The sequence below is a fragment of the Grammomys surdaster genome, unplaced genomic scaffold (assembly GCF_004785775.1).
Source record: "Grammomys surdaster isolate TR1022 unplaced genomic scaffold, NIH_TR_1.0 126187, whole genome shotgun sequence".
NCBI lineage: Eukaryota > Metazoa > Chordata > Mammalia > Rodentia > Muridae > Grammomys > Grammomys surdaster.
Window position 1 is genome coordinate 4030031 of NW_021620993.1, and position 13825 is coordinate 4043855.

The 13825-nt window shown below is 51.3% G+C and overlaps 1 protein-coding gene across 10 annotated transcripts in view; it reads right to left on the bottom strand.

Moving 5' to 3' along the window:
* Ablim2 (actin binding LIM protein family member 2) overlaps positions 1-13825 on the bottom strand; it is a 124095-nt gene that overhangs the window by 63453 nt on the left and 46817 nt on the right. For all 10 annotated transcript variants that reach the window (XR_003710111.1, XM_028758058.1, XM_028758062.1 and 7 more), the window contains exons 4-6: positions 11814-11929; positions 8482-8608; positions 5530-5623 (exon numbers count right to left, since the gene is read on the bottom strand). Coding sequence is in view for 9 of the 10 variants with exons in the window: in XM_028758058.1 (XP_028613891.1) it covers positions 5530-5623; positions 8482-8608; positions 11814-11929 (337 nt within the window). In the remaining variant the exon portion in view is untranslated. The remainder of the gene's footprint in view (positions 1-5529; positions 5624-8481; positions 8609-11813; positions 11930-13825) is intronic.

Sequence of the window (13825 nt, forward strand, 5' to 3'; positions counted from 1 at the left end):
TCTCTCTCTCTCTCTCTCTCTCTCTCTCTCTCTCTCTCTCTCTCTCTCTCTCTCCCCTCCTCACTCCAAAGAGGGAACATAAGAACCCAGCAAGTCCTACAGAGTCAAAGGTAAGTCTCTCCACTGTTGATGTTATGGCCCACTGTCACTGTGTCTCCATCGCAGTGAGACGTCTTCCAGTTATCTGGCCAAACAGAGTTTTCCCACAGGAAGACCTAAAGCATCAAGAGCAAGCTGCTTCAGCACTGAACATCTGTGTCACCACCCCTAGACCCCAGCAGGCAGATGGCCTAGCCTCTCGCCTGCTTGAGGCTCAAGATGGCTTAGGATCTGAACAGTGCATCAGGAGCTCAAGAGGTTTTGTCACTATGTGCTTTCAGAAAAATATCTTATGCCTTCCAACAAACAACTGTCATCTTTAGCAAAACATCAAAGCTGGCAATGCAGATGTGAGCGGTCTATAAGGACATGGAGCCCCTGCAGCCCCACAGGGCCAGGCCATCAGTCAGTGCTCTGAGACTAGTCCCCAGCATCCCTGCAGAAAGGGTCAGCGGTACTAAGGGAGGGCAGAAGCCTCACATCCTGAGACACTGCCTCTCCTCCTCTGTAGGCTGGAACAAGCAACCTCTCTTCAGTTGGTCAGCAGAAATCCAGACCTTCTTGACTGAGCCTCCCATGCCTGAGGCCAGTAACTTCTTCCTCAGGCCCAACTATTAAGACTGATAAAACAGGTTACCTAAAAACCTGGACTTGCCTCCTGCTGTCCCTAGGTTCTCCTTTGGTTGCACCATGGAAAGTAGAGCTGGGCCTGCTGGTGGTTGCTTGCATCAGGGACATTCCTTGGCCAGTCTTGAAAGTTATTCTTGCTTATTTTATTTATACAGTGTTGGGTTTGAATTTATAATCTTGCCTTGGCTAGGCAATGGCTCTCTCACTGAGCTATAGGCCAGCCTTTGGTCCATAGAGACAATCTCACTTTGTGGCACAGGCTAGCCTTGAACTTGTAAGTCTCCTGTCTCTACCTTCTAAAAACTAGAATTCCAGGTGGGTGCTACCATGACAAGTTTACAGAATTTCAAAAACTGGATCCAGATGCTAAAAGTCCTATTTGCCATGGTGCAATGAGGAAGTATAATTCACAAGCAAAGAATCAAAGAGCCAGAGTGGGTGTCAGGCATCCCAGAGGTACCAGTAGTTGTGGTAGTACAGGGTCCCCAGGGCTCTTCTGAGACCCTGTGGGAACCACTTGTTCTAAAAAGGAGAGCTAAATTAGTGCATACCCAACAAAGCCCTGGAGGTCTGGAGTCCCTTCCCAGACTCTGGCTCTGCCCCTGTACCCATGTCCCTTAACACCCCACTGGCTCCACACTTCCCGGGATCTGATACTATGTATGAGGCCTACCAGCCGCTCCTATCTCCACCTCCTCTCTTCATCCTCACCATAAGCCTCACTTAGGAAGTCATCTTGGGAAGCTGTATCATCCACTCTTAGGGCCCACCCAGGGATGCATCCCTGAAAGGTGCTCTGAGGGGCACCTCAGACAGGTCCATGGTCAAGCATAAGTACTCCCTGAGGACAGAGAGTTCTGGCCAAACACATGTGGAAACAGTTGAGGACCCAAGCCTAAGCAGTATATACACTTCTCTCTCTCTCTCTCTCTGTGTGTGTGTGTGTGTGTGTGTGTGTGTGTGTGTGTGTGTGTATGTGTGTGCGCGCGTGCGCCTATATGTGTTGTCTATGCAATACATGCCTATGCCACTGTGTACGAGTGCTTGTATGTGGCATGCTGTGTGCCTGTGCCTTTCTGTGTGTCTCTAGGTATTGTATCCATGTGTAAGTCTGTGGATTGCCTTGTGTCTGTGTGTGTGTGTGTGTGTAGCTGAAATGCAAAAATATGATTTCTAAATAGTGAATAGGTGTCAGCGTTCATTGGAGCGGTTTTTCTGTTTGTTTTACATAAGCCAGGATGTTCTTTGAAAACACTCTCACAATAAGCACACCGGTTGTAGGGGCATGAGATGCTGTCTTCACTGCAGCTTTCAAATGCTCCCAACTATTTGAAAACAGTTTGTTCTCTGCTGGTAGTAAAGAGCCTATGGAGTGGCGAGGAGTGTGCCCATGGGAATAAGAAGTGGGCAGTTGAAAGCAACACCCAGTCATGACAGGGGATGGTGTTCGGAAACGGAAATGTCTGTATGGGTCCCTGACTCAGGGCAGAGCAGCCCGGACAGCAGCCTCTTTTCCTGCAGATATCCTTCACAATGGGGACCTCAGCTTACAGTGGGACCCAGTGAGTCCCATAGGAGTGAATACCAGGAATGGAGAAGGAAAGAAAAGAGGAATGGAGGAAGTGAAGACGTAGAAGAAATTAATTAGTGGTCCCAAGGAGCCCTGGGCTTCATGTTACCATGGCAATAGCCATTGGTATAAAATTGCACTGAAAGTGAGCCTCAAACCATGGTGCCATCAGAGCTGAGAGAGTGTGGACTAATTACACCCCCAAACCATGCTTACCCCCACCTTTGCAGTGAAAGGAAATGGGGTGGCAGCTAAGGACTAGGCTCTGAGCACTGCCAGGGTCACCCCCCCCACACACACACACATACATACCTCTCTCCTATACCCAATTCCAAAGGACTCCCTAAAGGCATGCTTCATGAATCCTCCAGCAAACTGCAGTGCTGTAGCCTTGTAGCCAGATGTGAGCTCTGCCTCATCACCCACACGGCACCTCTGCCGTCACCTGTCCATCTCTGCTAGTCCCCTCCTGTGACCACACAGGTCCCCCCTGTGCAGGCTCTTCAGAACTGTGACAGGAGTGACGGGGGACAAGAAGAGGGAATATCACCCTCCATCACCAGGAACACACATTTCCCAGGCAGTGCTGCTGGCACCAACAGCTTAAGATGGCACCATGCCTGCCTCACAGTCACAGCACAAATGAGGCTGCTGTGGGGGAGCGCAGGAAGCTCCTACTTGGGCTTCACAGAGAGGACATCTGGGGGCAAGAGAGACTGCAGGGACCGCCAGCAGCCCACCCACCTGGCTCAGCACAGCTCTGCAGCTCTGCCAGGCTTCCTACCTGCACGGGGTCTGTCCCCAGCCCTTCTCAGCGCAGGAGACTGGACGGCCTGCCTGTGTCACCCTTGCCCCAGCCAACCTCCGTACTCTTGTCCTTGTTTCTTTCTTCCAATAAAGTCACTTGTCCCTGAAGCTCCCCAAGAGTGCAGCATCACCAGCCGGGCATCAGCCTGCCTGGGCCAGCTTCAGGCAGTGCCACTGCCACTGCAGCGGAGCTCCCTTCTGCAGAGCTGGCTGTCTCCACCCGCAGCTCCCACCTCACACCCGCCAGGAGGATGCTCAGAGCTGTGCGGAGCCCACAGAAGACAACTCAGTTGCGCCACCTCCGCTAACCACCGCTGCAGCACACTCGCCCCCGGAGAAGGCAAAACCAAAAGCATGCACCCTCCGGGGAAGCCCTTTCTTCTCCACTGTAGAATATAGAGGAAAACCAGGACTGTCCAGGCCCTGTCAGCTAGAAAAGCCCCTTTGCACGGTCCAGAGAGTGCACCAACTTCACAGCACTTGGCCCAGAGACACACAATAAGGATGCTTATGCTACAGATGAGGTCATGTGCTTGCCTTACTAACATCATGCATGGAAGACCCCAATGGCCTCACAAGATGTCCCTTTACATGCTTTTTCCTGGGGCAACTTGGAGCTGGGACATGAGATGTTTACAAGCCTCACCAACTCTCTCTTAGCCCAGTTCTCAGTACTGGATGGGGTCTGCCCACCCAGGCTAGCTTTTCTAGTGAGGGTCTGCCAGCCTCGATGGTGAACTGGGCCAGGTTCCCAAACTGTGCTTTTAGTATTAGCAGCAATGGCAGAGACAGATCCAAGGTGCACCTACTTCACCCCACAGAGTCAACTTGGTGAGACAAGATTAGGTTGCCATGCCACCCAAGGTCTGCTATCTGGCTGAGGACGGGAGATTTAGGACAGTCAGTGTGACTCTACTGGGGGATTCCCCACACCTGGCTGAGTTACTTCAAAGAAAGAGGGACATCTGTGTGGGTCGACCAGGTACCCGGGTGCTGAAGTATAAGGGAGAGGCAGAAGCTCCGGGTCCATAAGGGAAGACAGACATGGTCTCTTGAGCTTGAGGCCATGGGTAGGACGGCAGAGTGCAGGCCTCAGTGTGCTATGGGGAGGGACACTGAGAGTCAGGGAGGCCAAGTGAGCTGTCTAGGGAGGTGAGACCACACAGTTGTTACAGTCGCAGTCATCCCAGGGGCCTCTGTCCAGGCTGATCCTGGCAGATGCTCTTTTTGATAGGCACCACTTAAGCTGTTTTAAAAGCTCCTGGTGTCACATAGCCTTCCATTGCAGAAGAATCAGAAACTGGAGGTCAGCCTCAACTATGCAAGTTCAAGGCCAGCCTTGGGCTACATGAGACCCTGATTTAAAAAAAAAAATTAAATAAAAAGTAATGAAAGCAAAAACCACTGAGGAGGAGTTCTTGTTCAGGGAGGAGAACAAAGAAGGCTCCTGGGCAGAGGAAAACTCCAGAGCAGGGAGAGGGAGAAGCAGGGGAAGGGTGGAGGGGGATGAGGAGTGGGACCAGGCTTATGTGGGATGGGACAGGTTGGTCTTTTCTCCTAAACCAGGATATGCCTGTATGAATACCATCTGTGCTCCCCACCCAGGACAAGACTCATGGGTCACACAGGAGACAAAAGTCACAATCTTACTAATGACTCACTCCAACAGTTTGAAGATCCCAGTGAAGAAGCAAGCAAAGCTGAAGAAGGAGAGGCAGAACTGCCAGCCTGTCTCAGGGCCAGGGAAAGACAGAGCCTTACCAGAGCCAGGACATCAAAAGCTGGGGTGGGAGAGGCACAGAAGATGCTAACCCAATGGTTCTTAACCTCTCAATCTCTTTGGAAAGGGGTCAAATGACCCTTTTCCAGGGATTGAATCAGATATTTAAATTCATAACAGTAGCAAACTTACAGTTATGAAGTAGCAACAAAAATAATTTTATGGCCTAGGGTCTCCACTACATGAACTGTAAAGAGTCACAGCATTAGGCAGCTTGAGAACCACAGCTCTATCCTAAAAGCAAGCAAATCTACAGTGACTGCCACAAACTGTACAAGCGTTTGCAGTTTTGACCCAACATCCACGTTTCTATGGCTCTCTCTGAAGAAAGATTAGGAGCACCCACGGAGCCTTGGGAAAAAGATGTTCACTGTTGCCTTATTTACCACAGGAAATCAGAGCATGCTGTGCCTAACAAGAGGACCAGTCTAGCCCATCCCAGGTCCCATGTGAGGAGGTGTGTGACACATGTGGACACGCGCTTGCAGCTGAGTGAGCTAAGCATCAACAAGAACTCTGTATGGACAAGAACCGGCTGACAGTGTGCTGAGGGTGCTGGGCACAGGGGAGGGACAGCTGAAGGATGCAGGGCTCTTTCTGCGATTAGACCTCAAAGTGCCAGCCCCAGCCATAGGCTTCTCACCTCCAGCACCCGGCCCGTGATGTACTTCTCACAGCCGTCACAGCGGATGCCAAACTTGGTGTGATAATCAGCCTCGCAGTAGGGCAGCCCGTCCCTGAAATGAGACAGCCAGTCAGGAGGGCATGGGGTCACCCACTTGGCCCCTAACACGCAACAAAACTCATAAGAGAACTACCCAACAACATGGAGGCATGGCGGCTTCCTCCTACTCTGAGGGGACAGTTCCTGGACAGGTAGCATTAGTTTGCCACCACATGAGACATATGACAAGCACCCATTTCCCATGTATTTTTACAGAGGAGCAGGGGCCAAGCCACCTGCCCACTGGATGATAGAGGAGAGAGGGAGGGCTCCAGAGACTGGGATAAGGAACAGAAGCAGCCTGGGAAGTGAAAGGCTAAGTCACAGACCTGACTCTCCTCCCAGGTCCTTCCATCCAGGAGCCAGAGAAGGTGTAAAACAAGGGTACCCTCCTCTGAGGACAAGGGTGCAAGGGTGACTTGAAGGCCAGAAGCAAGTGCGACAAAACAGAAGGGCACAGGGCACCTCTGGCTGTAGGTGGAGGCTCCTCAGGTGAAGCCTGCCTTCTGCTTGTGTTTTCAACTATGGCTGAATACCCAGTGAAGCAGGGGTCAGTGTGGAGGGAGACTGCTCTGGAAACTGCACTCGGGAGAATGGCTGACTCTGTTCTGTATTAAATGAACTAGCCATCAGCACAGTGTCATGGAGGGACGGTGCAGACAGGAGATCTCCTAATTTACCTATTCTTTTTCCTCAGCACTGTGAGCCCAGCAACAGATGAAGGGTCACAAAGGTAGGGAGAGAGTGCACAGGGAAGGGAGGGCTTGGGAAGGCAAGGAGGTTGCAGGTGGCCACACTCAGGACAGGAAAGGGTTGCTGGGAGGAGACAAGCAAACAGCCTTGGACCCAAATACCAAGTCTCAAGTGTGTTACTTAACGCCACTGAACATTGGCCCCTCGCACAGCAAAAGGGGAGCACTGAGAGTGAGGCTGTCATAAGGCAAGACAGCACTGGGGACTGACTTAAGGAAAGCACTTGTGCCCATGACTGCCAGTGTTGCTAGCTGCGGTTGTCTTCAGTCACGGATCACCACCCAGCAGGAATGGTGTGGAGGTGACAGGAAGATGGACACCTGCCACTATAGAGCATGCTCACTGCGTCGGCTGCAGCTATTGTGAACTCTATGTAGATTTCCCACCGCTAAGACAAGCATACTCAAGACTGTCGGGGCTTAAACTGAGTGCCGCACTACTTCCCTCAATGCCTGGAGCCTCACAATGCCCCAGAACGGATGCTCCAGGGATAGGTGCCCCTCTACATCTGTCCTCCACTGATCTCAACTCTCAGAGGGGCCTCCCAGAAGGAGGGAGGATGCAGACAGGGGGACCCCACAAACCCATGTAGCTACAGCAAACCCAAGAAGTTCTTAGGTACCATCTCCATGGCAACACCAATGCGATCTTCCCCTCAGTTCTGGGATGCCTCTGGAGGCTGCTAAGTAACATGCTGGTGTGGGTGAGCCACCAACGCCCTGTGTGGGGTGGCACCTGATGGGGGGTAACACTGCCATTTTCTTCAAAGAGTCCTGCACACCAGGCTCTGCCTGCCTGCATCACTCTCCACAGTACGGCTGCGCTGGAGGTCAGGGGACTCAGGCTTTACAGAGTCATCCATCTAAGTGGAAGGAAGCTCACTTTGGTTTGGGGACAATGTTTCATTTTGTGATCAATGGGTCACATGGTATTATAATCAGGAACACAGAAAGGTCCCTGTTACTCGATATTCAGACTCTGGTGACAGAATGTACTGTCAACCTGGGTGCCAGCATGAACATCTTGGCCACTGAGCCTCTACACATGTGCTCCTGGACATTTGTGTGTATGTACATGTGTATGCATGTATGCACATGTGTTCATGTTTGCATGCATGCATGGAGGGATGCATGTGCACATGTGTGCATGTATGTGCATACATGTATGTGTGTGCATGTGTATATGTGCATACATGTGTGCATGTGTACATGTGTGTGCATGTGTGTAAGTCTGTGTGTACATTTGTGCACACGCACTCCACTCTATGTAATCATATAGGGAACCTTTTCCACCCAATCAATCTCTATGTGGATTCCAGTTTTGGAGCATGGAGGAGGACTTTCCTGTGCTGGGGGACTCCTCCAACCCCCACCCAACTCCAGCTCACTTCACTTACACTGTGGGAACCTTCTGCCTCACCTCTCTGATCCAAGGGCTAAGTATATCCCAGCTCATGATGGTCCCACAGCCTCTGGCAAATGCTCTCTCCTCCTCAGGCACTGTCACCCCCTTAACAACATTCTGGGAGACCACTGAGCCAGTGGGTAGCAGACATTCAAAAGTCCATCTCTGCAGATCAGAGCATATGCCTGTAGGCTCCCATGCTCCCATGGGCTCGGCCAGCCCTGTGAGTCCTTGTGGCTAGTACCTATCAGCTGTTATGTGCTCCACAGGACATCCCGGCACAGGAATGTCCAGGCACCAAGCAGGTTGTAACATCCTGCAACAGAGAGGCAGGTGCTTTTGTGTGTTTATTTGTTTGTAGCTTTTCGAGACAGGGTTTCTCTGTGTAGCTCTGGCTGTCCTGGAACTCACTCTAGATCAGGCTGGCCTCGAACTCAGAGATTTGCCTGCCTCTGCCTCCCAAATGTTGGGAATAAAGGCGTGTGCCACACTTGGCTGAGAAACAGGTGTTTTGTGAAGTCAGAACTGGAGACCACAACCCACTTCAGTAGAACTGCTGGGAAAGAAGATGAAGGCTTCGGGGACCAGAGCAAGTCCCGGCCCTTGCTCTTGGTCCAGCAGCAGGACTAGTCAGTGCACCAGGACTGGACACCCCTGCCCCACCTGTAGCATTGGGCAAGGCCTTCCTGGGCTGGCTCTTCCCACCACACTCACTTGCTGATGTACTCTGCATTGAGGAGTTTCCCACAAGTCTTGCACTTGAAGCATCCCAGGTGCCAGTGCTTATCCAAAGCTACCAGGGCTTGGCCATTCTTGATTTCTAAGCCACAGCCTCCACAACCTAGAACAGAGAACAAACACAGATACCTTCACTGTGGGCCCAGAGGCCTTGTATTGCAGGGCCCCACAAAACCCCCAGGAGCACTCTACATGACCTGAACTCAACCTCTCAGAATCTTAGGCCCCACAGATTCACCCAGGGCATCCCTAGAGAAGAGGGCCAGACACAGTGCCATGCTAAAAGGACCCCATCTCACAGTTGAAGGGAGCATGTGCATAGCCCATGGTGAGGCTTGATCCTGTGCGAGGAGCATTGACCCTACACAGTCTGGGCTGGAGATTGGAAAACCAAGGAGGAAATGAGAGCTAGCTTCCTAAGAGATTGGATCTGGCACAGAATCATGTCACACCAGGGTGTACTGGGGTCTAGGCTGGCCTGGGGTTAGAGAGTGGCATGCATGATCAGTTGTAAACCTGGTAAACCAACCCCAAATCCATCCTTAGCTGGAGGCAGAATGATAAACCTAACCTAACAAAACATCTCACCTAAGGCATGACCTTCCTGGAGAGGTCTGAGCCCCATTCTCTCTTGCCACTCCTACTGCTGGCCCTACATCCTCACCTGCCTAGACTCCCCTCCTGGAGAGGTCTGAGTGCCAGCCTTCACTTCCACTCCATTATTCGCCTAGAGCCCCCTCCTGGGGATTCTCTTTGATCCACATATCCCAACTCCTCTGGCTATCTGGGGCCACTGTGTTTGGGATTCTCTTCCCCTCTGCTTTCTGTTCTAACCCCTAGTCTGCTGGGCCCTATCCCAGACCCAGACAGTTTCTTCTGCATCTGTCCTGCTCATCCCTGCTTTCTCTCTCTGAACCCCACCCCAGCCATGAAGACCAGTATTCCTCATTGTGTGGTAGTATCGTGGTCTGAGCCCTGATCAGGTTCCCAGGAGTCTCTTCCCACCCAGCTGTGCCTGGACCTGCTCCACGCTCCTTGGGAACCAGGGCCTCTGGTCTGGCCCTGTTCTGCTAAGCCAGCTGGTCCCTCCACACAGGGAGCTGTTACACTGAAGCCCTTGTCATTCACTGGAGGGTGTGTGGGAGCCATCAGCGAATCCGAGCAGGCAGGGGGTGTAGGGTGAACCTGCAGGGGTAACTGGGGATGTGTATCACGGAGACATGTATCACATACGTGTATATCTGTGCCAGGATGTATATGTATATTACATGCTATGTACAACATGTGTGGGTACACTGCCTCTTAGTATCCAGGGCTGGGTTCCAGGACCCCCTGAACACTGAAGTCTTGTCTAGGGAGAGGCATAGTCTTTGCGCATCAGTCCACACCTCCTACAGGCTTAATGCATCTTTGACCAGTGTTACCTGGAGCACACAGACACAAAGTGAACAGTCACCACACTGTACTCCTAGGAATAAGGACAAGGAGGATGTCTGCACATGCTCAGTACAGACAGTTGTGGGTTTTGTTTGTTGACACAGGGTAGCACATGCTGGGCTCAAACTCACTATGGCTGAGGATGGCTTTGAACTCGTGATCTTCCTGCCTCTACCCTCCAAGTGCTAGATTCCAGGAACACTCAACCATGCAGGGTTTTATGTGGTGCTGGGCTACATTCTGTGAGCTCTATGCCAGCAGCTCTCAGACAGGGATGATTTGTTCCCCAGTCCAGATTAACAAGATCTGGAGACCTTTTTGATCCCTCCAAATGGGGACAAAACTCTGTGTATGCAAACAGGACATGAGGGAGATGCTAGGCCTCCTGCTTAGCCCCTTACTATAGTGAGAATTTGGAATTTTGGTTCCTTTAAAAAGTACAGAAATATTATAAGAATATGTTTTTATTTAGTTCCCTGTGTGGGGATGTGGGGCTCTTTCACATCTGCTGACTATGATTTGCCTCATGCTCTGGCAGAGGCATGGCTTTGCCAGCTGCTGATAGGTTCTACAATTCTGTGAAGTCTGGAATTATGGGAATTTTTCAGAGGCTATATAAATGCTAGGACCCTGATAGGTGGGTGGTTGTTGATCGCTCAAGGAGGCTGTTTGTACTTTGTTAGTAGTCATGGTCAAATAAGCGACAAGAAGAAAGAAATTAGATTCAGGGATCTCTACCACTCTCCTCTATCTTTCTTTCTCTCTTGTCTAGTGTTAGGGAATGGGGGAGGGGGTAAAGGGTAAGACAAAGAAGAATGCCCTAAGTAGCAAAGACTAGCAACACCATACAGTTCCCACCAAAGAAACATGGCCCCAAACACTCATAGTCCTGGGATTGGGCCCTTCCTCTGAGCCACGGCTGGCCTGTGGGCAATACCACATCACATGTCAGAGAGGCAACCTCCAGGTGAGGCTCAGTGGCTAACTGCCTCCCACCTGCTACGGAACCACCAGCAATCACTTGTGTATACACCAAGGAAAGGGTGACTTTCTTGTGAGCTAATAATAGTTCTGACCCACTAGAGAACAGATCCAAGCACAGGTTCTGGGTGGCATGAATGAATGAAGGCAGGTCCCGATGACATCAACCAGACAGCCTGGGTCTGCTCTAGCAACTGCTGCTGTGACCAGAGCTGGCGCTGCTCCAGAGGTCGAGGCATGAGTGGCAACATTACCACCGGCCTGCCTGGTACTCTAGAGCAGCAAGTGGAGGACTGTCTGGGTTCTCCTGCCTAGGCCCTGCAGGGGGGTTCTGTGGCTCTGGGCCATCATGAAGTTGCTCTCAACAGCCTCTATCTATGTCCCTGCAAGGTGCATAAGGAGTGTTGCCAAGGGATGGAGTGCTCACTGTGAAGGCCCCTGGTGCCCTGGCAGCCCTGCATGGCTCGGCCAGTGGCAGAGCAGTTCTGTGACAGCAACTGGAGAGACCCACAGGGGTTCCCAGAGACAGCTGTCCCTGTCCTGCACACTGCATATGGCCCTACCATCAAGGTGGACCCGATCTGCCAGCACCACAAGGGAAGGACAGAGAGGAGGCTGGAAAGGCTTCCTGGGGGAGGAGACCTAGAACTGGGTTATGACAGAAGGGACATGGGATGGAAAAGCTGAGGTGGCTGTGACAGCCACCACCCGTACAAAAGGCTTAGTGACAGGAGGCCGGGAGGGGGAGGAGGGTTTCTTACTGGGTTCCCAGCATTCAGTGTTCTATTACTCTGCAGGCCCCACCATGTCAGCCTCCATCCCAGGTCCTGTAGAGGCCACTCCAGCTTCCACCTCAGCACACACCCGTACAGATGCCTGGTCACACTTACTCCGGAGGCCCTGGGCCACGTGAGCACTGTTGCCCAGCGACGTGGGTGGGGAACACTTCTGGCACATACAATCCTTCCCGTTGAACGTCACGCGGTCCCCAGGAGGAAAGGGCAGCCTGAAATGAGAGTGAACATCCTGTTGGCCACCTCCAGACCTTCTCTACTGCTGTCACCTCAAGGCATGGCTTCCCAACTCATCAGACAGTACTCTTTCTGGGATACCAAAAACCTAGGCAGATTAGTCTAGGCTCAGGTCCTGGCCTTGCTGGCTGGTCCTGTAACCTTCTTGGCTGTCCCGTGTCCCCTGCAGTTCATAGGTGCCTGCATTTGTCACCTGCTAGTGGTGTGGTCTGAAATATACCATGTCTTAATGAGATGCATCTCCCCAGGTAATTAGATTTTAGGATTGAGAGAGCACCCCAGACAATCTCTAATGTGCTCTCGGTTATACTCTAGCTGTGCAACCTACAGTACGTTACTCAGTCTCTCTGTTCCTATACCTCATATGCAAGGGAAGACTGTTAGCATGCATCACAGACATCCCTTATGGAACATGCTAGCTTAGATGCCAGGGCTGTGAATGCCCAGCAGCCATCCAATCTACAAGTGTAAATGGAGATACATTCCAGAAAATGCACACACAGTATAATCACCATCAATGTGATATGGAACACCTGGCCAGCGCAAAAGGTTCCCATGGCTCTCCCCCAACCTCACTTCCCACACCGCAGACAACAGAGCCATACGTGAGCGTTTTGTTCAGCAGCACACTGCCAAGATCTGCCCGTGTGGCTGCTCCTCATGTCACCAGTCTGTTCTTTTTCAGGGCTAAGAACTACTCCATGGCATCTGTTGAAGGGCACTTGGGCTGCTCCTACTTGAAACCGGTGACACCTGCATCACAGGACTTCCTTCCCAAAGTGGAGTTCCTGGTCACCTACTGTGTGATTCTGTCTCCAAGGACGGCATTGCTATCCCTTGCCATTATCCACCATATGTTGTCTCTATACAAGTGGGCAGAGCTGGCATTTCACAATTGCCTTGGTCAATGTCCCTGGCAGCTAATGATGTTAATGTAAGTATGTTTTCTGTACCCTTTGGTCATTTGTGTATGTTCTTAGGTGATGTGTGTGATAAGCCATTTTGCCCACCTTGGATGTTTCTTATTGGATTGTAAAAGTTCTTTACATATTTGATTTCTGTTGGTTATTTTCTTGTTGCTATGACAAAATGCCCAACAAGAAGCACCTTATCTCGGCTCACAGTTCAAGAGCAGAAGCCCATCATATTGAGAAAGGCATGGAGACAGGAGTGGAGAGTGCTGTTCACACCACTGTTCTGAGTCGGGAGATGGGAGTGACTAGGAAATGGGGCCAGGCCATAGAGCCCAACCACATGCCCCTGTGACCCACTTCCTCCAGCAAGGCTCTACCTTCTAAAGGTTCCACAACCTTCCCAAACAGCACCACCACCTTGGGACCAAATGTCCAAACACATGAACCTCTGGGGGTGGGGGTGGGGGACATTTTTACCTAGGCCACAGCAGGGTCTATCCTCAGAGCCCTGGCTCTCTACCTGCATTAGATTTTATGTTTGTCTGTTCTGATGCAGAACTTCAGTCTAGAGCTGAGGCTAGCCTTAAACTTGGGATCCTCCTGCCTCAAGCTCCTCAGGGCTAGAATTGCAGGTTGTGCACTGACATGCCTGGCTGCATTGAGATTCTGTTGATATCTTTTGATATTATTTCCCTCCACCAAACTCACTCAGCTCTTGTGTGTCCAATAGAGATTAGTCTTCATCTTTTTTCTACGGTGCCTGCTTTCTGATGCTCACTGTTCTCCCGCCCCACTGTGCAATCCAATGAGGTTACTGTACCCAGAGTGGTGACACCATCACCGTGATCAAGTTTGGAACATTTCAATCACAGTTTAAAACGGCATCTTGATCAGCAAGGTCATCTCTGGATCAGTTAACTCATCCCTCAGAGTGGCCTTGGGCTGTGAGGCCTTCTT